Source organism: Artemia sp. Qi Xiang Cuo, chromosome 8 (assembly GCF_049724085.1).
Source record: "Artemia sp. Qi Xiang Cuo chromosome 8, ASM4972408v1, whole genome shotgun sequence".
Lineage (NCBI taxonomy): Eukaryota > Metazoa > Arthropoda > Branchiopoda > Anostraca > Artemiidae > Artemia > Artemia sp. Qi Xiang Cuo.
In genome coordinates, this window is record NC_142801.1 from 13,911,297 (window position 1) to 13,935,498 (window position 24,202).

At 36.2% G+C, this 24,202-nt stretch overlaps 1 protein-coding gene across 6 annotated transcripts in view; it reads right to left on the minus strand.

The window, feature by feature from the left end:
* The window catches only part of LOC148949182 (uncharacterized), a 235,625-nt gene that overhangs the window by 45,080 nt on the left and 166,343 nt on the right, over positions 1-24,202 (minus strand). For all 6 annotated transcript variants that reach the window (XR_016142109.1, XM_089093222.1, XM_089093226.1 and 3 more), the window contains 4 exons: positions 19,933-20,256; positions 15,702-15,941; positions 9,327-9,461; positions 519-809 (listed from right to left, as the gene is read on the minus strand). Coding sequence is in view for 5 of the 6 variants with exons in the window: in XM_089093222.1 (XP_088949348.1) it covers positions 519-809; positions 9,327-9,461; positions 15,702-15,941; positions 19,933-20,256 (990 nt within the window). In the remaining variant the exon portion in view is untranslated. The remainder of the gene's footprint in view (positions 1-518; positions 810-9,326; positions 9,462-15,701; positions 15,942-19,932; positions 20,257-24,202) is intronic.

A 24,202-nucleotide genomic window follows, 5' to 3' on the forward strand; every position in this document is an offset into this window, starting at 1 on the left:
GGGGAAGGACGGGCGTGGGGGGGGGGGGCTTGTTGCCCTCCAATCACTTTCGACTATTAAAAAGTGCACCAGCCACTCCAATATCCAATCGAATGAGCCATTTTCGAAGTTTCTACGACAACTCCTTCGATACGAAGTGCCCGGGTATGGAGAAAAAACCAAAAACACATTGTGTCCCACATCGTTCTTTACTTAGGCAGCGCTAGGGCGCTGCCTATGATATATGGGTTTGCTCCATTTCCTAAATTATATTTAGTTGCTTCTTATTGCTCTTTATACATAGGATGACACCAAGAGAGAGAGAGAGAGAGAGAGAGAGAGAGAGAGAGAGAGAGAGAGAGAGAGAGAGAGAGAGAGAGAGAGAGAGAGAGAGAGAGAGAGAGAAAAAAAAATATTAAACTGATTTATTCTATCGATGTTAGTTAATTCATCAATTTCAATTAATTAATTAAAAAATAACTTGATAAATGAATTTAATTTTAATTCCCTTAAATTTAAACTGCTATTGATTAACTTACTTTTACTTTATCACTTCTTTCAGAGCTGAGTCCTCCTGCCTCTTCTTTCAAGAAATAACTCGTCAAAATTTTGTTTTTCTTTTTAATTTCGTCAGTTAAGCTTTTGACATGCTCTTCAAGAAATTCAACTTTTTCAGTTTTTCTGGCATTTCCTCTTTGAAGTTTCAAGATCTTGTCAATGAAGAACTTTTGTTTATCTTCGAGGTCATCAAAGTTCATTATGTGGCAGTTTTCTTCGGGTGCCACTCCGTTCAAACTTAGAGGCGATGGAGAAGATTGTCGAGGAGCTTCCTATAAATATAGATGTTAGAGATTTTGGATAGTTATCTGGAGAGTAAAAAATTAGTTTTAAATATTGAAAAATCAGTTATATTAGTTTTTGGAAATAATGAAAGAGAAAAGAATAAGTTTTATTTTAAAGATAAAGAGATGAATGAAGTTAAGGATTATATTTATTTGGGATGTAAGTTCACGAGTTCAGGGAAATGGAGTGATCAGATGCAAATAGCGAGTTGGAAGGGTCATAAGGCTTCATGGGCGTTGTTGAAGAGTCCCCTTAGGCATCTAGGACCGGCAGATATTAAGCTACAGAAGAGAATTTTTGAGACGAAGGTAGGCCCAGCATTGAGTTACGGTGGGGAAGTTTGGGGTTTTGAAAAAGGGGAAAAAATAGAGAGAATTTATTTAGGACATTTCAGGAGACTTTTAGGGCTAAGCGGGAAATTTAATATCTGGTGTTAAAGGGTGATCTAGGATTGTTTTCATTGAGGGTAAAAAGATTGGTTAGAATAATAGGATACTGGGAAAAGGTGATTGGTTTACAGAATAATAGGTTAGTAAATGCAGCTTATCTGGAGGTGTTGCAGGATAGAAGGAAATGTTCATGGGCTTCCCAGGTGAAATCAATCTTAAATAGTTGTGGGTTATCAGGTGTTTGGAATGAAGGGAAGGGGAGAGGGCTGGAAGTAGGAAATGTAGCAAAACTAGTAAAGGGAGTGATTGAAAATCAGGAGATTCAGAAATGGCATTGTGAAGTCGCAGCCTCGGTGTCCCTCGGCATTTACCGGCAATGGAAGGAGGTCTGGGGATATGATAATTATTTTAAAGCGGGTTTAAATAGTGAAGAAATTAAGTGGTATATATCAGGGAGGGGTAATTTTCTAGCACTTGGAGAAAGGAGGAAATATTTAGGGAGGGTAAGGGTAAAGGAGGGTCCTTACTCATGCCCATGTGCGGAGAAAATGGTTAGGATCTGCTTCACTTCATCGCCCTTTGTCCCGAATTACAGGATTCAAGAAATGAATTATTTTTTGTTAATGTGGGGACAAGTGAGTGGTTGGTTTCAGTAATGGGATCAAAAAATTATGGGACAATAAGAATGATAGCAAAGTATATAAAATTGGGTATGTCACATAAAGATAGATTTTTGTAAAAGGGGTGGGGTGAGTGTGGAAAGTATTGTTGTATGTGTGTAAGTTGTTTTCTTGTTTGTTATTTTTGTAGTCATGGCCCTTGATAGATGTAACATACATCTATCTATTTATGTTAGTTTAATGGTATCATGTGCTTTATTATGTTTTTGTAATGTTTTGTAATTTTGCGTTGTTATTGTTATGTAGGCTACCATACTTTGCTATGAGTGTTATAATCATGTTATTATTTTGTGTGATTTTCCTTTTTTTGTCATGGCCCAAAGTGGCTTTTATTGCAATACATATCTATCTATCTATCTATCTATAGAAAATTAGGTTCAAAAACACTTTTAGCTCCTGAATATAAGACACCATTCATTAGGGCAAAACCGAAAAAGTTCACATATTTTTAAAATACACATTTTTAATAAGGGTATCCCAAGTTCTCATGGCCAAAGAAACATATCCGTGAATATCTGCTTTGAATAGTTGACAATAGTCGCAGTGGTAAGAAGTCGCAACCACAAACACAATTAGTTGCAGTAGTCGCAGTGGCAAGTAGTCACACTGAAAAGCAGCTGCAGGCACTGTCACAAGTTTTCGCAGTCACAAGTAGTAAAAGTTACAATTGCAAGTAGTCACAATCGCAATCGCAAGTCGTCGGAGTCACACGTAGTTGCAATCGCAGACGCAAGTGGATGCAGTTGCAAGTGCATCCGCAAAAAGTCACAGTTGCAGTCACAAGCAGTCAGAGTCACAAGTAGCCGCAGCCGCAATGAGTCGCATTGAAAGTAGCCAAAGTCGCAGTTAGTAATAGTTGTATTCTTAAATAGTTGCAGTCAAGACCAGTTGTAGTCACAAGTGATCAAAGTCGTAGGTAGCCGCAGTCACAAGTAGTCGCAGTTTTAAGCAGTTGCAGTCATAGTCCCAAGGAGTTGCAGTCACAATTAGGCCTAGCGCCCACAGAGTAACTGTTTTGAGACTAGAATTGCTAACCGATTGTGCACGCAACTGTTTTTCGACCATGGCCTTGAAGTAAAGTGGGGGCCCGCCCACGAGTCGCAAGTAGTCACACTGGAAAGCAGCTGCAGTCGTTGTCACAAGTAATCGCAGTCACAAGTAGTAACAGTTACAGTTACAAGTAGTCACAGTCGCAATCGCAAGTCGTCAGAGTCATACATAGTTGCAGTGGCAGACACAAGTGGATGCAGTTGCAAGTGCATCCGCAAAAAGTCGTAGTTGGAGTCCAAAGCAGTCAGAGTCACAAGTAGCCGCAACCGCAATTAGTCACAGTTGAAATTAGTCAAAGTCACAGTTAGTAATAGTTACACTCTTAAATAGTTGCAGTCACGAGCAGTCGCAGTCACAAGTGATCAAAGTCGTAGGTAGCCGCAGTCATAAGTAGTCGCAGTTTTAAGCAGTTGCAGTCATAGTCCCAAGGAGTTGCAGTCACAATTAGGCCCGGCCCCCCCCCCCCCCATACATTTGCGGGAGCTACCGCGTTGATATTGTCTAATTATTTTGGCTCTCAACATTTCAGAACAAGAATTAAACGTGAAATTCATAGGAGAGGTGGAGAAGCATGAAGATTCCTACGACATTCTGTAAAATGCGACAATTTTTTTATCTGTTTGAGACAGTTCTTCTGCTGCTAAGAACAGACGAGACTTTGTATTCTTTTCCAAGTGGGGATGGACCCGATACTCCCTCTGAACCCTACGAAAATCGCGGTACTCATTGTTATCAACTAAGTCTTCCTCGTCAAAACTCAACAAAGTTAACCACACTGCACTGCTCAATTAGATAAACACAACTGATCCATAGCCACTCGCATCCGTGGGCGGACAAACGTTTTATTTTGGTTGTAAACTGGTCGTAAACCAGTTGCAGATGAGACTAGTTTCCAACCGTTGTCTTGAAACCGTTTTCCCGTGGGCGCTGGGCCTTAGTTGCAGTCGCAGTCACAAAAAGGCACAATCACGAGCAGTCAAAGTCACAAGTAGCTGCAGTTGCAGTCTTAAGCAGTCTAAGTCGCATTTAGCAACAGTTGAAAGTAGTTCAATCGTAAGCAGTCACAGTCTATAGGAGTAACAGTCCCAAGTAGTCGCAAGTAATAGAAGTCACCACCACAAGTAGTCTCAATCCTAAATAGTCGGAGTTACAATTAGTCAAAGTCGCAGTTAGTAACAGTTAAAAGTACTTGCAGTTATAATTAGTCGCAGTTACAGTCACAAGTAGCTGCAATCGGAAGTAGTCGCCGTCGCAAGGAGTAATATTTGCAAGTAGTTGCAGTCGTAAATAGTCGCATTTGCCGTACAAGCAATCGTAGTCGCAAGTGAGCGCAGTCAAAAAAAGTTGTAGTCGCAGTCGTAGGTGGCCAAAGTCGCAAGTAGTCACAGTATTGAGCAGTTGCAGTCGCAGTTAGTTGCAATTGCAGTACCAATTAGTGACAGTCGCAAGTAGTTGCAGACACAGTCACAAGTAGTAGCTAGCTCTTCTTCTTAGAGAAAAGGGATCAAACATGCCCCTCTTTCTCATTAACAAAAGCTATATGCGAACAATAAACAACTTGCATAACTTACAGCCCCTGTCTCAAGGGCTATGGGGGTCATGCCATCCGCGGAGACAAAGAGATTGCAGCTTTCATCTATCTTGAACCAAATAGTTATCTCGAAATTTTTGTTGGATCTCTTTGGGGGAACAGCAGCAAAAAAGTCTTTGAGAGGGGGATGGCTGCCCCCCAATCACTTTTGACCCTTAAGAAGGGCACCAGAATTTCCTATTTCAAATCGAATGAATAGCATCAGAAGTTTCTACGACAATCCTTTCAGTACAAAGTGACCTGGGGAAAGAATTACACTGAACCCCTTATCACTCTTATCACACTCTTGTGAAGTCACAAAAGTTAAAGATGTTTCTCTATTTACGTTAAAGCAAAACAACACTGAAAACAGAGGGTCTTATATTTTCCTTAAGCACCCAAAGTTGCAAATCAAACTTAGAGGTTTGGGAGGAGGAGGTTAGGAGGTTAGGGAGCATAATTTGTCTTTCCATACCTACCCTAACAGTTCAGAGGTATTCCAGTTGTTCGAAGACGGATAAGGATATATTAAATTGAAGCAAGCAATAAAAATGAGGAGACATGAAGAGCATATCCAGGATTTTTTGTCAGGATCAGGGGGGGGGGGGGAGAATTACAAAAAATTACAAAACGCATCAAAAGTTTGATTCTATGCATATTTGTTACTTTTTATACGAACCGGAAAAAAATTTGTGGGAGGAGGGGAGTCAAAACCAGTGGCATTCCCCCTGAATATCCTCCCAAGTACCCCGTAATCCCCCCTCATCTGTATCACTTTATATGTCAAGAAACAGAAAACAGAAACAACAAAGAAAAACCTTCAAATCTAATCAAAACAGAAATGTTTCAGTGCGCATAAACGTGTCAAATCCATAAAAATGATTAGTAAAAAAAGCACACTAAAATGCCTTGTCCAAAATTGCTTTAATAAAGCCAACGCAATAAAGGATACAAAAAGAAAACAAGGGAAGGGACTTGCTCAATTAACATTTCAATTATCTAGAGGTGAAAAGTTCCTGCTTGCCATTGCACCATGCCAAAGGGCAAATTTATGTTTGATCTAGGTTTGGAGTTGCTTCCATCGATGGGGGCTAACCGTTACTCACTTTTGGTAAGAAATTATTCTCAAGATACTGCCAACTAAGACCGTGATCACTAGTGAATACAACGACCCGTGGATCCCTCCCCCCCCCCCTATTAAGGTCTAATCAGTGAAAGCCTTTACTTTATTGGTAAGGAAAGTCAAGGAGCAATCAAAAGAAACCTAATAGTTTACATGATCAGAAATACAAAACGCAAATATGACCTTGAAATAATTTGCCTCCATTGTTAAACCGTTCGGCCTGTTTTTAATGTTCAGCGAGTAACCTACATTTGGTCTCAATCCATTTCTCTTATTTATTTGGTGTCAATTAGTGACTCTTGCGGTTCCCAGGATTTCCATCCAGGACCACCACTACCCTCACCACCCTATCCATTGACCGTCCACTCCACTGTATATAAATAATATAACAGTAAGATCACGCCTCAGTGATTTTTGGCTTCTACATCCTCAGCGCGTACAAACAACTCCTCGCATTTGATCTTTCGTCAGCAGTCCTGTGTATTTTTGCACACTGCAACGCATATTTACGCAGAAACTTTCTCAAAATGCCTTCGAAACCAACTGGAGACTTCGAAACCCACTTGCAATTTCTAAAAAACATCTAATAATAAAATTGCACTACAAATTATCGATGTTTATATATATATCAGAATAAATTAATTAAAAATTAGATTCTTTAAAATTTAGTGTTATAAAGGTGAAGCCAAGTTTTGTGTTCAAGGGAAATCTGACTTATCTACCCGTGAAAAAATCGAACGTCGCTTATCTTTAAACTAGTTTAAATGTTCTCCGGGAGTACTTGCATCTCGGTCCGGCTTTTTATAATGGTTCAGATAGGTATTGATCATACTGAATTATATTTATATACAGTGATCCACCCCTAACGTGAAAATATAAATTCAAGACGGCAAGAAAAATTTGAACAGTTCCAACACTGGACCCATTTCAGACAGTAGTTGTTCTTCAGCAGGATAGGCACCCGCGCTCAGAATTTGGACGAAGAAGAGCGTGAAAAATCTCGGGAACAGTTTTTTTTTTTTTTTTTTTTTTTTTTTTTTTCTTTAATCCCACCTCATCTCCTTTCGGTAACCTTCAAATTTTCTTTATAAATATCTCATAATTTATCTAATGTCACCTACTCTTTTCTTAATAAAAATTCCTTCAAAAAAAGTAGTTTATTTATCGGGAACAGTTGTAGGTGTGGTTATAATATTTGATGTTTGTTTTCCCTTTTGGATTTAATTGTGGTGGCGTGCACAATTTCACTTAGGGACGTTTGGGTCTTTTATCAGTGTAAAATGTCACTGTCAACGCTATTTGGATATACTAAGTACACATTAAATATAAGTCTTGCAATACTTGCATCTAAATATTGTTTCTCGAACACAGAAGGAATAGACAGAGAGATTACAGTTGGTTTATGCTAAGGGAAGAGGGACCTCTGACATTCGGTATTCTTCGGCAGGACAAATACCAAGGTTTGTCATATCAAAGGTGAAGGGAGGTATTTTTTCTCCAGGTTATAACTTCTGCTCAGTTATACTTACCTTAAACCCCTCCCATCGACAAGGGTATTAAGCGTGGGTCTTTCACCTTACCATAGCAGAGTGTAAGACATTACAACACTGAGATTAAGTGACAATGGTGGAAACTTAATTTACAACATAATTAAAAGAGTGTCATAATATTAAGTTAAAATATTTCTTTGGTTTTTTTCAACAATTTGACTGATGTAAAGTAGGCTATCACAGCGTCATCCCCAAATTGCCACCCCCGAATGAGGTGGGAGGATGTTGTAAGGAGAGATTTAAGGAAAATGGAAACTTCCTGGGAGGGTGTAAAGAGGGAAGCTTTGAATACGTTCGGATGGGGGAGGAGCGTGAGTTGCTGTGTTGGCCTAAGGTGGCTTGGTGCTGCAGTGAGGTGTTAGTAATAGTAGTAGAAATGCAGAGTTGAATTAAAATTCAGGATACTCTACTTATTCGATAATCTACGATACTCTTCGTTCCTTGCAAGTTTCCCGCGCAGATTAAAAATAGTAATTAAAATAGTAATTATAAATTAAAAATAGTAATAATAGTAAAATTAAAATATAAAGTAAAATAATAAAATAATAATAAAATTAAAAATAGTAATAGTAATTAAAATTAATAAAAAATAGTAATTAAAAATTAAAATTATCTCAACATAAAAAAGTGTTTGTTTCAATTAGAGCCCAACCGATATGGATTTTTGGGTCCGATACCGATATATCAGCAGCATACCGATACGATACCGATATAATTTGCCGATATATTCTCCCCGGGAAAACATTACTTAAAGTTTAAATCCCCCATTTTTCTGCCCATATTCATAATTACATGCTTCTCCCTGGTCTAGTACATGCCAAAGAACAGCATCAATAATTAGCTGCGGATTCCATACATGAGGCCATTTACAAGAATTACTTGATTTTCTTTATTTTTCATGATCTGCAGCTTCTGAGCACACAAACGAAATGGCAGATATTTGCCGAAGTGACAAATAAGAAAAGAATGTAATCAAAGAAGCCGACTTAGTTAAATAAACGCAAATACGTGAAAGTAAGATTGAAAAAAGCGTAAGATATTTATTGAAATTGATTATTCAAAACCCAAATTTTAATAGCAGGACTTTGAATTTTAATCATTCACATACTACTGTGAAAACTTTATTTTGCATCCATATGATATGGTCTCTTGCAAACGAATCCATGTAAGGCACACTGGAGACAGGAGTGCAGCTAGAGATTTAGGTTTGGAGGAGTGATTTAAAAATTGCGTCGACAAAATCATCCAGTATCCCAACAAATGCAGACACACAAGCTAAATTTCCAAGGTAAATAGGTAAATTTTCCGAGGTGTTTACACGCGGCGGCGACCCCCTCCACACCTTACAACAACCCCTCTCTCCCTTAGCTGCTCCCCTGACTGGATATCATGGTATTATCCGATTGAATCTCCGATCATTCCCCATGCTAGTGAACAGTCATTAAACAGAAAATGTATGGTTCCTTGTATTCTTTACTTGTTTCAGTAGAAGATGTACCTTCTTGAAGACACAATACACTTAGAACACTGCTGCACCCGGTCGGTATTGACAGGTATTGACAACAAATATACTTTGATTTCATTTGACTCACCTCTGCTGCTCTCTCCACCATGGTCAGACTTAGCTGGTGGCTCCATCCCCAAGGACTGGACAAGCAAAAATTACCCGAGGAAATCTGGTGCCCTCTTCTGGACAAGTTGCGGATAATGGAAAAAAAAATATTGGCCAATAACTGATAATCTTTTCCCGATATCGGATAATGATATCCGATCCGATATCGATATCCGATATCGAACCGATAATATCGGTTGGACCCCAGTTTCAATAATTCGAGTTTTATTAAAAGATAGGATCATTTTCAAATCTGCTTTCACTGCCTACGAGAAGACTATATGCAACAAATATACTATAGGCCATAAACATAAACTAAAGGTCATAATCATTGGAAGCCATAAACTGAAAAACCATTCTATATCATAAGTAATCAATAGTAAATCAATTGGAAAACAAGATGAAGTACTCTAAGTTCTACTTGCTAGCTTCCAGATTTACTACTTTTGTGTTTTGGGAATTAACAAATTTCAGAACTGTTAAAACATGATTTAAGAAAATAAAGTATTTCTTTCTTTTTGAAGACTTACTATAGACAGCCCAGTGATGTTCAAAGAACCAGTTGAAGATGTTCTTGATCCTAGGCTAACTACATCCCCGTTGGAATGGATGGACTCAGTATGTTCACCTCTCCTCCGTAACCGACTTAGTTCTTTGCCCATCTCCTAAGAAACAAAAAAGATATGCAGATGAATATTATCTCAAAATTTACAAAATAAGTAGGCTAAAGTACTTGAGGTACGAAAAAAAAACGAAAAAAAAATATGTAAAGACAAAGTAAGTAAAAGCAAGTAAAAAGCAAGAAAAGGCAAAGTAAAAAGGCAAAGTAAGCAATAAAAAGTTTCAGCCAGTGAATAAAACCGTCAATCCTCCTCGTTTGTTTTGTCTTTTTGATTTTTTCATTCTATTCGTTATTCACGTTTTCATACCGTTTGGTTTCAGAATCTAATTAAAAACACTCGAAGATAAAATACACATAAAATAGCAGAAAACATCTTATTAATATCAATGCATTACTGGGAGTTGACTTTCAACATATAAAAAACATATAGTGGAAAATAAATGAGAAATAGCTAGAAGGAAGTGGGCAATTTTATTAGTACAAGAGAAATCCAAAAAATAAAGATTTTCCTGGTTTATTGATACCCCGAAAAGGTATGCTTGAATGAGGGCATAACTTTGTATCAGGGAAGCATTTGTGCTTGAATTTATTAGTACAAGAGGAACCCCGAAAAGAAAGATTTCCCTGGTTTATTGATACCCCGAAAAGGTGTGCTTGAATTAGGGCATAACTTTGTATCAGGGAAGCATTTGTGCTTGAATTTATTAGTACAAGAGGAACCCCGAAAAGAAAGATTTCCCTGGTTTATTGATACCCCGAAAAGGTGTGCTTGAATGAGGGCATAACTTTATATCAGCGAAGCATGCAAGGGTTGACAAATAGACCAATAATCCTCTTGGAATCTCTGAAATTAACAATTTTTTTTATACATTTTCGTGTAATACGTCTGTTTTGAGGTTTTCTAATCCCCCCCTCCCAAAAAAATTTATATACGTGTCTGCCTTACAAAATTACACAGCTTCAAGAAAAAACAGTATAAAGTCAACAAAATATAAATAGATTCGTCAAGGGAAGAGCAGGTCATGATTGACGAGTATAATATAAAAAAAAATATATATATATATAATTCCCTGACTATAAGTAGCTGCAGTCATCTTATCGTAAAATTAAATGTAAGGCCTTGCCCAATAAGACACCCCAAAGGGTTGTGAACCTCTGTCAGACAGAGTTTCATTAAATTGAACTTCATTTAGTGAAAATATAATCACTGTAAAAAAATAACATAAATAGAACATTAAACTTTTCATCCCAATTACAAGAAAAAGGTGAAGTTTCGACAAAACCCAAAACTTCTTCTTTTTTTATATCCCTGCTTTTGTTTTAAAATGTAGCTCTTTACTTTTCTTTGAAAAACTTATTTATAAGGATTATCTTTTAAATTAAATTCTCGTTGATATCGCCAGGGACGTATCCAGGGGAGGTAGGGGTTTGACCCCCCTCCCCCACCGAAAAAAAATGTCTGACTCATAAAAACGTAACAGAAATGCGTATAAACAAATATTTGATGTGTTTTTTAATTTTTTTTTTCCTTGCTGCTCTTTTCTATACTACCAGCCATTTTGTAAAGGTTTTGTAAAGGTAAAAAGAAAACTTTCTTTATGCACTGGCTATAAATTTTTGATTTAAATCCTTTGATTTCAAAACTTTCTCCCAGGATTTTCCTCTTTGACCTTAACTTATGTTAAGGTAAAACTAATTGTTATATTAAATTAAATTAATTACCTTAAACTACTAAACCAGGACCAAAAATCGCCTGCAATTTCTGATTCCTACAGCTCTGCATCCGATTTGCTTCTTCACTAGCATGGTCACAAGCATGACCATTATCGAGCTTTAAGGAGCGCCTTTCAACTTAGTATTAGTTTCTTTTCTGTCTTTATTGCGTTTTGTTATTTGGTTGTGTATTTTTTTTCTAATGGGCAATTTATTTGGTATATTTTTTTATAATGAGTAATAAAATTATTCCTTCACTCATATGAATACACCCTATTTCTATATATATTTACGAAAAATTAAGCAAGAAAAACGGGTTTTAATTTTGATAAACCAGTGAATAAATACAACAAAATAAACACTTAATAAACAAACACACTCCGAATATTTCGGCCCCACGTCCGGGAGCCTTTCTCAACGGCTCCCGGATTTTATTTATTTATATTTCTTTTCTTTTGTTTTTTCTTTCTCTTCGTGTGTTTAGTATGTTGTATTTCGATGTAACTTAAACTTAAGTTTAAAAAAGAACATTTTTTGTTTCATTTTTTCCCCTTTTTTTCGTTGAGAAAGGCTCCCGGACGTAGGGCCGAAATATTCGGAGTGTGTTTGTTTATTTAAGTGTTAATTTTGTTGTATTTATTCACTGCTTTATCAAAATTAAAACCTGTTTTTCTTGCTTAATTTTTCGTAAATGGAAAAACAGTGTGGTCTAAGAAATTATTTATTTCTATATTTATTTCAGAAGAACCCTTAAATTCATTCCTAAAGGGCTAGATCCCTTAATATGAAATTCTGCTTTCCTTCATAATTTCATGCAATTCTTATATGAATCCCAGGTTCGTAAATATTTTGTGAATTCGACTCCCTCCAAAATTATTTTAAGCGATATATGACTTTTTCTTTGTAAGTAAGTTTACGCATTAGGTAATAAAAGAAAAAGAAGGACAGTTATAAAAACGAAAGCATTCATAGCAATTAAAATACAAAAATATTTTTTATCTATTAGACCTTATATTTTATCTATTTTTTTTTATCCTAGGTCAATTATAAATTCTTGGTCAACATGCCTGAGACTCTAGGCAGGCCTGCCTTTCCAAAAACTAACCTGACAAGTATGTGTCCAATAATAGGGTCATACTTACTCCCGCCATTTACCCGTGTCGTAGCCATTTAAACATTTGCCTCTCAATTGCTTGGATTATCTGTCTTGGCTTTTCTCTTTCTACAATTAGCCATTTCTCGATGCAACCTACTGCAAATTACTTGACAATTTCAATTCAAATAACTGATTTTAAAGAATTCCTTCATTTTTGGGTATTTTCATTGAAAATGACTTTTTCGTATTTTCCATCAAAAAACTGAAAAAATGCCCCTCCCATAGATTTTGGAAAATACATCTTTATTATTCCTTCTTCCATACTTAACCCAGTTTTTGGAGACAATGAATTACATGGTAAGAACAATTTAGTGCATCACATTTTAAGAGGTTAGAAGGAAATTTCATCACATTTATCAGAGGAAGGAAAGAGAGCGGGGACCAGCCGAGAATTGAGCAAGATATTTCAGTACCTTTAACCAAAAAACTACTTGCCATAATTTTATATGCAATCAATCAATTTTTCAAGCCAAAGAAAAGACATGTTACAAGAAAACCATAACCGTATTTATAAATAACCATAAACGCATACCATAATACCATAACCATAACCGTATTTTCAAATAAGCGCAACTTAAAATGAGCAGCAATTAGCATAAATAAATAGATAATATTTAAATAGAAGTTAAAATGAATATCTAAATCACCATAATTAAAAGTGACACCGGCGAAAGCCCTGAGAAAGAGAACTGTCCCTGCCAAATGCTAAAAAATTCTTTTTGTTCCTCAGTATAATTTGAGAACTACACTGACTACCGTTGCAAAGCAAGTACGAGTAGCTTGCTGCCTAAATACAGCTATGCCAAACATACTACTACTAATGCTACTAACAACTCACTGCAGCACCAAGGCACCTGAGGCCAACACAGCTAAGCATGCTCCTCCTCCATCCCAGTCTAATCAAAGCCTCCCTTTTTACACCGGCCCACGAAGTTCCCATTTCCTTTAAATCTTTCTTTATGACGTCCTCCCACCCCAGACGAGGACGACCTGATTTCCGTTTAGCCCTAGACGGTTGTCCGAAAAGAACAATCTTCGGCAATCTGTCATCCTTCATTCGCAAAACGTACATGAGCCACCTCAACCTTTCTTTCATTACAACCCTAGAGAGCGGTATTGAACCACATTTTTCGTATAGCCTATTGTTTGAAATACGGTCAGTCAGCCGGGTACCCAGAACAATCCTTAAGCAAATTCTCTGGAAAACATCTAGCAAATCTTCATCCGCTTTTCTGAGAGCCCATGCTTCAAAGCCATATTTACAAAAATATATATTCTAAATATTATCAAACCTAACAAAAAACTGTGAAAATAAGAATAGTTTATGCGTATATAAAAACAAGGCGGTATCCAGGGGGAGGGGTAAAGGGTCTGAGCCCCCTCCTCCCTATATTCTTGTTCGACTTGTAAATAACTTAGCATAAATGCATATTAACAAATTTTCGATAAGTTTTTTAAGGTTTTTCGTAAAACTTTCCCGAAGAAACACCCCCTAAACCCCCCCCCCCTCCCCAATCCAAACAAAAATCCTGGCTACAGTCCTGGCATTAAATATCGGTTTGATTCGCAAATAATGCAAACAATCAATCCTTTAAGCCTAAGAAAGGACTGGTTAAAAGAAAAGCATAATTGTATTTATGAATCTAGAAAACACGTATCAAAAATTAAAATTATCCATTTTTTCTTCCAAAATTAAAATATGTGATTTCTCTAAAAGTTTTATACTGAATTTGAATTAAATATCTTTTTCACCACTCACAGTTTTTGTGCAGGTGATTTATATTTTTGGAAAAATCTTTTTTGAAAATGAAGATTATTAAGAAAACTTCCTTCATGCAACTTTTTAAATGCTAAATTCAGACATGCTATTCATATTTTTTAGTACTTACAACATTCACGTCATGAATTTTGAAGTTGTTTAATGGAATTCTGTTGTTTAGACACAATGAATTTTTTTTTAGAAATTTCATGGAAAAAACAATATTGCAAGAGACAATTTACAATTTTCAATTGGTAAATATTTAATGATTGACCACTTCAGTAGGAACCATGTTAAAAAACAATTCTTATTTCACGATATGCACAAAAATTCTACTTAACAGTATTTATGATTCGCTTCTATTTTGATTCACAATTCTTCGCTTTTTCTTTTAAATATATCACTTTCTTTCTTTAATGCGTGCATTTGCATTTTAAACATTAACGATAAAACGCCATCTTTATACGGTTGATTTAATTACAAACTCACGAGATAAAAAGAACAAAGGCACTGTAGGAAAAAAGGGATCGAAGTTCAAGTCCCTTTGTATTAACAATAAATGCTGCATCAAAATAGCCTATAGTCAAGACTCAAAATTTTTGAGGCCTGTCCTGGCACAGTGAGTTTGGCCTTAACTTGGTAATACGGGACCCCGAGATCGAATCCGGCAGTAAAAACACACTGCAGGGCAAATGCAAGGACCATATTAAAAGTGTAAAAAATTTGAATGAAAGTGGAAGCAGCCCATAAACTGTTGACTCCAATTTTTTTGCACATTATTAAGTAAAAATTGTTTCACTAACATGGCTTCTTCTGAAGATTTCAACCATTACCTCTGAATGTTGCGCAAAAAGTTGCCCAAAGAGACTCCTTAAATAATTAAACATATAACGGTCTAAAACCTGAAAACGTTGCCATACAACACAAAAACCTTAAAACACAAATTATGATTGAAGAATTTAACTTGTGCTTTAAATCAGCGAAAGGAGTTTTATTATAATAAAATATTATATTCCTTCAACCAAAAACTAAGTCTATAACTTATGTATTTTAATAGGTTTAATTTTGATTTCTATATAAATTGCTGTTCGTCTACATGTGTTATGTACGCCCTCTGCTCGAATACACATGCCCAATTTGGGGACCACATCAACCACCTCAACGATGAAATTGAAACGTTACAAAAAATGCAAAAAATACTCCGTTGCAAAAAATACAAAAAATCCGTGGCAAAAATCCTTCTAGGAACCAAGTATGTCATTTACAAATCTGCCCTTGCAGCTCTACAAATCCCGACCCTTAAAGAACACAAGTACCATCTGATGTGTAAGTTTGGACACTCCGTGCCTTTGAATGAGAATCACCGTTCCTTACTACCCCCCGCCTCTGCAGTCAATAGAAACACACGCCAAAAGAACAAGCTTCAACCAGCGCACTGCAGGACAAACCGTTTCAGTAATTTATTCCTTCCTTTCTTCACTAGCGTGATAAATCATAATTTGTCTTTATTATATAGTAAAAGATGGCGCATTTTGTGCCAAATGATGGCGTAAAGATAGCACAAATTAGCTGCAGCACTCGCCGGAACTACGATAGCTTCTTTTATTAAATGATTCTGATGCTTAGAATTGTTTTTTTTTTAAGTTATGTTTTACCTTGACAGACGCAGATTGTTTCTTCTTAATAATAGCTATCTCCCCCTTTAACTCATCAATCTCCCTTTTCTTTGAGTCAAGTTCAAGAGTTTTTTCTGCCAATTTAACTGCAAGAATTTGAGTTTCTCCCAGCCTTTTCGAAGTTTCTTCTTCAAGCTGATTCTTATAAGATACTAAATCCTTTTCTAAACAATGGACTTTTTCCACTATAGCATCATGTTCAGAAACCAGCTGTTGAACCTTAAAATAAGGTAAGGTGGTTAATAAGAGAGTTGGTAAGACAAAGGCACATAAAAGTCATATTTTTCAAAACATAGGCCACAATCTTAGACAAAAATTGAGAAGAAATCAACCAACATAAAAAAAAATATTTATTTAAAACAGATTTAAAAACAAAATTTAACAGCTTACAAACATTGATGTTTCAAAAAATTTAAAAACAAAATTTAATTTTATAGCAATAAGTATAAGTTTCCTAAATTTAAAAAGATAAAAAAAACATTCAATCTAAATTCAAAAACAAAATCAACATAGGCCACAATCTTAGATAAAAATTGAGAAGAAATCAACCAACATAAAAAAAATATTTATTTAAAACAGATTTAAAAACAAAATTTAACAGCTTACAAACATTGATGCTTCAAAAAATTTAAAAACAAAATTTAATTTTATAGCAATAAGTATAAGTTTCCTAAATTTAAAAAGATAAAAAAACATTCAATCTAAATTCAAAAACAAAATCAACCAGGATCCAAATTTATTTGACTCCGTGAAGAAAGCATTACAGCAACAAAAACACACATTTATTAATATGTACAAATAACACATGCATTTAAAGAAGAGAGAGAGAGAGAGAGAGAGAGAGAGAGAGAGAGAGAGAGAGAGAGAGAGAGAGAGAGAGAGAGAGAGAGAGAGAGAGAGAGAGAGAGAGAGAGAGAGAGAGAGAGAGAGAGAGAGAGAGAGAGAGAGAGAGAGAGAGAGAGAGAGATAGAGAGAGAGAGAGAGAGAGAGAGAGAGAGAGAGAGAGAGAGAGAGAGAGAGAGAGAGAGAGAAAAGGAATAATCGGGTTATCAAACCTGGGGGTATCAAAAGTGATTATGAACCCTTGAAAGATAAAAAATTATACGATTTAACAAGCGTTTTTACACTTTCCACGAGTCATAAAATCGAATTTTTATGTTTTGACAGAAAAAAATCCTTACATTTAATCTCAAGGGTAGACACAAAGCCCAAGAAGTAATTACACTCATTTACATGGTAAGCACAATCAAATTGTATTCCTTTTTGGACGCAAAATTATGAATTATTTTGGGATTATGTAACTGCCACAGAAAAGTCTAGCAAAAAAATTACAAAGCTTTGTATCAAGAATTCGACCATTGACATTAGAATTCAAAACACAACATTTTCTATTTATTCTTAGGTTACAAGGTAAAAATAAAGCAGTGTTCTGATCAATTCTGCATTTAAAAGTCTCGATGTTGCGCGGGGGGGGGGGTCCTCTGAGTTTGATCATTATTAAATCACACCCCATAGTGAAAATGTAAATATGGTTTCCTCAAAACTTTAATTTTATTAAATTTACCCCCCTCCCCCGCCCCTCGACCTGTTTGCACGCGTGCAGCTGTTCATAAAATTAGCAAACAAGTGTGAATGACCACAAACATGTCGGCCAAAATGGAATTTTCTCTTAAAACTACTGTTTTCAGTACAGTTCTAATTTAGGAGAAAAAGAAATAAATACCCTAATATAAATCACCACGCACCAGAAAAATAAAACATAATATTGAGAACTGATTAAAATCCTGTATATTCAAGCTTCTGAATCTATTCAATCGGGTTAATTGAGTTAGTGAAGTGGCAAAGTTAATCCCAGGATTCCTCCCAAATACAATATTGCTCACCAACGTTTAGCATTAACTAAAAAACGATATACTTACAAACCTTTTTTTTAATTTATTCTAAAGCTACACTTTACGCTGCATCCTTACATAATCAACTATGACAACTAGGTATTTTTCATATGGCTTAAATAAATAAGATAAACAGTCTTTCAAAATTCTATCATCTGATTAGCCTATCTTATTTAGATAGGCTAATCAGATATAGCCTACACAGATATATCATCTGTGTATCATATCATATCATATCATCTGTGTATCTAGTATCATATCAGATGGTATATGATAATCTAGATATAGGCTAATCAGATAATAGCCTATATTTTATTGTGCTTTTGTGACAAACAACACAATTTTTGATAAACATTAGTGTTGTTTTCGTTTTGTGTGTCTGTGTGGCATTTTATTGTGCTTTTGTGACAAACAACACAATTTTTGATAAACATTAGTGTTGTTTTATTTTGTGTGTCTGTGTGGCATTTTATTGTTCTTTTGTGAGAAACAACACAATTTTTGATAAACATTAGTGTTGTTTTCTTTTTGTTTGTATGTGTGGAATTTTATTTTGCTTTTGTGACAAACAACACAATTTTTGATAAACATTAGTGTTGTTTTCTTTTGTGTGTCTGTGTGGCATTTTATTGTGCTTTTGTGAGAAACAACACAATTTTTGATAAACATTAGTGTTGTTTTCTTTTGTGTGTCTGTGTGGCATTTTATTGTGCTTTTGTGACAAACAACACAATTTTTGATAAACATTAGTGTTGTTTTCTTTTTGTGTGTCTGTGTGGCATTTTATTGTGCTTTTGTGACAAACAACACAATTTTTTATAAAAATTAGTGTTGTTTTCTTTTTGTGTGTATGTGTGGCTATTTATTGTGCTTTTGTGACAAACAAAACAATTTTTTATAAACATTAGTGTTGTTTTCTTTTTGTGGGAATGTGTGGCAGTTTATTGTGGTTTTGTGAGAAAAAAAAAAATTTTTGATAAACATTAGTGTTGTTTTCTTTTTGTGTGTATGTGTGGCATTTTATTGTGCTTTTGTGACAAACAAAACAATTTTTGATAAACATTAGTGTTGTTTTATTTTTGTGTGTATGTGTGGCATTTTATTGTGCTTTTGTGACAAACAACACAATTTTTGATAAACATTAGTGTTGTTTTCTTTTTTTGTGTCTGTTTGGCATTTTATTGTGCTTTTGTGACAAACAACACAATTTTTGATAAACATTAGTGTTGTTTTCTTTTGTGTGTCTGTGTGGCATTTTATTGTGCTTTTGTGACAAACAACACAATTTTTGATAAACATTAGTGTTGTTTTCTTTTGTGTGTTTCGTAACCAATCGTCATAACTGACCCGGGTTACTTTTCATCTGCAATAAGAAATAAAAATCACTGGCAGCTAATACGCTTGAAGATGAAAAATATACAAAGTCGGAGCGATTTTCCCCAATTCAAGTGAAAATAACAGCAAAAACTTAAAAATGAGCCATATTGTACCATAAAGGTAAAGGTATACTAAAGAAAACTGACCTGTTTCAGTATATGCTTGAATTATGCAGGCCTATCTTTGTTTTGACAATATTTTTGAAGAAACTAAATTTCAGCTTGGGGGGGGGGGCAAACCGAGATCTGGGAGGGACAGTCCCCCCGTGCCCCATATGAAATTACGCCCCTGAAGACGTCTGGATAACACTTATAAAATGGAGAAATAGCGCCTACCAAAAGCTGATTCAATTGAAGAGTCCATGGAGCCTAGGAATAAAGGCCATGATAACTTAGAATGTGACCTCTTATGCCTTCTAAAAAAAGCGTAGGCCCAGACATCATATTGGAAGCTAAACAATGAGCGTGCTAAGAAGAATGTCCCAATCCAATCGAAAGTGACGTCTGGGACATAAAAAATTCAAGTCTTACTGTTTGATTCTCATCTCCAGGCTGGATTTAATTAAAACTCTTCGGCCTAGATAAATCTTTATATATAAAATGTTATACTATTTCTTTTTCATTGGTTCGGCCACATCCCAACGGTCCCCCGGCCGCTTCTTTGTTGCTGATGCATGACATCTTCCTTTTTTATTGTCCGAAATTAGCAAAGGAAGATTTTGCGAACGACATCGCTGGTGGACTCACTTCATATTGAGCCAGATTCTTTAGTGAATTTTCCAACTTTTTTATGAACCATCCTCCAACTTTAATAATATCTTTGCACTATGACAAGAGTAAAAAAAAAGAAAGAGGGAAAGCCATTTCCCTAAAAAAAAAGAAAGAAAGAGGAAAAAGGAAAATAATCAAAAAAAAAAGAAAAAGAAAAAAAAAGAGAAATACCTTTCCCTCAGTGACTGTTAAAGAAGATCGTAATTCAACATTTGTCTCGGTGAGTTTTTCTGAGAATGCCAAAGCCTCCGCTTCTCTATCACCGGATACTGCTAGTTCTTCTCGAAGATGTTGGTTTATTTCATTTAAACTCTTTATATCGGCTTCCAAATTATTGGCCCGCTCTTTCTCTTTTTCCAGTTGCAGCTTAACTGACTCCATTCTTTGTAGCTCGTTTCTCAAACCGGAATTTTTCAAATTTATTTGAGTAATTTCCTCATTCAGGCTGACTATTATGTTAGTAAGTCTTTGGCATTCGTCCTTCGCATTTTCTACCTATTAAAAGTCCTAGATTGTTATTGAGTTTAGGGGAAGTAGGTCTTGACTGAACTTGTTAATATTTGAGAAAACTGAAATTCTTAGTTCTATTTTCATGATAGACGGTGAGATTTTGGCGACACCTTTAAATTTCCTTAGATCGGGGGAAATAAATTGGTGTTAAGGTGGTGTTAAGTTACGATGGTCAGTGTATATACCAAAAAAACAAAAAAGGCAAATTAAAATACAAGAAATCTTCCGAAAATATACACAATATCTTAAAATTACGAGGACAAAACATGAGAAAAACTCGAAAAGGACAAACCAAATATGAAATGAAACAAAAAATTTCACGGGAAACAGAAACACCTTTTTATATTGGGATAACATGCAGCTAAAAAATGTTTAAAGAATAAGAATATAAATCTCTGAAAAGGATTAGTATGATATAACCCACGGCAACTATAATTGTCCAGTAAGGTTTTTAAACACGGGTGCTTTGGAAAGTTGAGGATGTTCCCCAGAGAAACTGTCCAAGTATAGTTCTAGATACTTATTTGCATAACTGTAAACAAAACGGAAAATTTGGTTTGGTCTCGCTATCTGGGGCTGTAATGGCGGAAAGAGTTCAATGATTAGGTCAAATTCCACGGATAAAAAATGGTGGATTCCTAAAAATCATATTACTTCCAACTCAGACCACAATGAGAAATTTTGAGTATCATAGGCAGCGCAATCGCGCTGCCTAAGTAAAGAACGATGTTGGCACAATGTATTATTTTTTTTCATACCAGGACACTTCGTATCGAAGGAGTTATCGTAGAAACTTCGAAATGGGCTCATTTGATTGGAAATCAGAATGGCTTGTGCCCTTTTTAATAGTCGAAAGTGATTGGAAGACAACTAACACCCCTTCCACGCCCACCATTTCCCCAAAAACATCCAATCAAAATTTTGAGATAGCCATTTTGTTCAACGTAGTTGATTTCCAAATAGAAATTATGTATTTGAGGAGGAGACTCCCCCACAACCCTCAGGGCAAGGGTTTTAAATTATGCCCATGGGGCATATAAGAACGATGTTGGCACAATGTATTATTTTTTTTTTGCCTTTAGACCAGGGCACTTCATATCGAAGAAGTTGTCATAAAAACTACGAAAAGGGCTCATTCAATTGGAAATTGGAGTGGCTTGTGCCCTTTTCAATAGTATAAAGTGATTGGAAGGCAACTAACCTCCCTTCCACACCCACTATTTCCTGAAACACATCCAATCAAAATTTTGAGATAGACATTTTGTTCAACGTAGTTGATTTTCACACAGAAATTATGTTTTTGAAGAGAACACCCCCCCAAAGCCCTCAGGGCAAGGGTTGAAAGTTATGCCCTGGGGGCATATAATGTTTCTATAGAAAGTTTTGTCGTAGAAACTTCAAAAAAGGCTCATTCAATTGGAAATTCAAAGGGCCAGTGCCCTTTTTCATAGTTGTAAGTGATTGGAGGACAACTACCCCCCTCCCCCATCACGCCCACATTTTCCCCAAACACAGCCAATCAAATTTTTGGATAGCCATTTTTTTCAACGTGGTTGAAAGTTCTAGAAATTAGGTCTTTGAGGATGACAGCCCCCCCCCCAGCCCTCAGGGCAGGGGTTGTAAGTTATGCCCTGGGGGCATATAAGGTTTTTATAGAACGCGTTGTCGTAGAAACTTCAAAAAGGGTTCGTTCGATCAGAATAGTGCCCTTTTTAATAGTCAAAAGTGATTGAAAGGCAACTAACACCCCTTCAACGCCCACCATTTCCCCAAACATATCCAATTAAAATTTTGAGACAGCCATTTTGCTCCACGCAGTTTAAAGTTCTGAAAATTATACTTTTGAGCAGGGCATCCCCCACAGTGTTCAGGGCAAGGGTTATAAATTATGCCCTGGGGGCATACAAGGTTTTTATTGAAATCTTTGACGTAGAAACTTGAAAAAGGGCTCATTCGATTGGAAATTCAAAGGGCTAGTGCCCTTTTTAATAGTCGAAAGTGATTTGAGGGAAACTAACCCCCTCTCACGCCCACCTTTTCCGAAAACATATCCAATCAAAATTTTTAGATAGCCATTTTCTTAAACGCAGTTGAAAGTTTAGGAAATTATGTTTTTGAGGATGACAACCCCCCCCCACTACCCTTAGGGAAAAGGTTGGAAGGTTTGCCCTTAGGGTATACAAGGTTTTATAGAAAGCGTTGTTATAGAAAATTCAAAAGAAGTTCATTCGATTGGAAATTGAATTGGGTAGTGCCCTTTCTCATAGTGGAAAGTGATTTGAAGGCAACTAGCACTCTTTCCACGCCCACCATTTCCCCAAACACATCCAATCAAAATTTTGAGATAGCCTTTTGCTCCACGCAGTTTAAAGTTCTTGAAATTATATCTTCGAACAAGACATTCCCCCCCCAGTTTTCAGGGCAATGGTTATAAGTTATGCCCTGGGGGCATATAAGGTTTTTATTGAACTCTTTGCCGTAGAAACTTGAAAAAGGGCTCCTTCGATTGGAAATTCAAAGGGCTAGTGCGCTTCTTGATAGTCGAAAGTGATTTGAGGGAAACTAACCCCCTCTCACACCCACCTTTTCCCAAAACACATCAAATCAAAATTTTTAGATAGCCTTTTTATTCAACGTAGTTGAAAGTTTTGGAAATTAGGTCTGTAAGAATGACATCCCCTCCCCTCCCCATAGCCCTCAGGGCAAGGGTTGTAAGTTGTGCCCTGGGGGCATAATGTTTTTCTAGAAAGGAATGTTGTAGAAACTTCAAAAACGGCTCACTCATGGAAATTAAAATGGCTAGTGCCCTTCTTAATAGTCAAAAAGGGCAATTAACCCCCATCTTACGCCCACCATTTCCCCAAACACATCCAATCAAAATTTTGAGATGTCCCTTTTATTCAACGTAGTTGAAAGTTCTGAAAATTAGGCCTTTTAGGATGATAACCCCCTCAGAGCCCTCAGTGCAAGGGTTGTAAGTTATGCCCTGGGGGCATATAAGGAGTATATAGAAAGTTGGTGTAGAAATTACAAAAGAGCTCTTTTGATTGGAAATTGAAATTACCCTTTTTCAATAGTCGAAATTGAGTGAAGAGTAATTAACACCCCTCTCAAGCCCACCATTTCTCCAAACACATTCAATCAAAGTTAAGAGATAGCCATTTTGTTCAACTTAGTTGAAAGTTCTGAAAAGTATGTATTTAAGGATGACAAACCCCCCAGAGCCCCCAGGCCAAAGGTTGTAAGTTATACATCGTTCTGTAAAGAACGATGTTGGCACAAGGTATTATTTTTTTTAGACCAGGGCACTTCGCATCGAAGGAGTTGTCGTAGAAACTTCGAAAAGGGCTCATTCGATTGGAAAGTTGAGGTACTTGTGCCTTTTTTAATAGTCGAAAGTGATTGGAAGGCCAATATCACCCCTTCTACGCCCACCATTTCCCCAAACACTTCCAATCAAAATTTTGAGATACCCATTTTGTTCAGCGTAGTTGATTTCCAGATAGAAATTATGTTTTTGAGGAGGATACTCCCCCACAACCCTCAGGGCAAGGGTTGTAAGTTAGCCCCTGAGGGCATATAAGATTTTTATAGAAAGCGCTATCGTAGAAACTTCAAAAAGAGCTCATTCGATTGGAAATTCAAAGGGATAGTGCCCTTTTTAATAGTGAAAGTGATTGGAGGGCAACAATCCCCCCATAGTTGAAAGTCCCTTTCAACGTCGTTGAAAGGTCCGAAAATTAGGTCTTTGAGGATGACACCCCCCCCCCACAGCCCTCAGGGCAAGTGTTTTAAGTTATGCCCTGGGGGCATATAAAGTTTTCATAGAAAGCGTTGTCGTAGAAACTTTAAAATGGGCTCATTCAATTGGAAATTGAAATGGCTAGTGCCCTTTTTAATAGTCGAAAGTGATTGGAAGGCAACTAACATC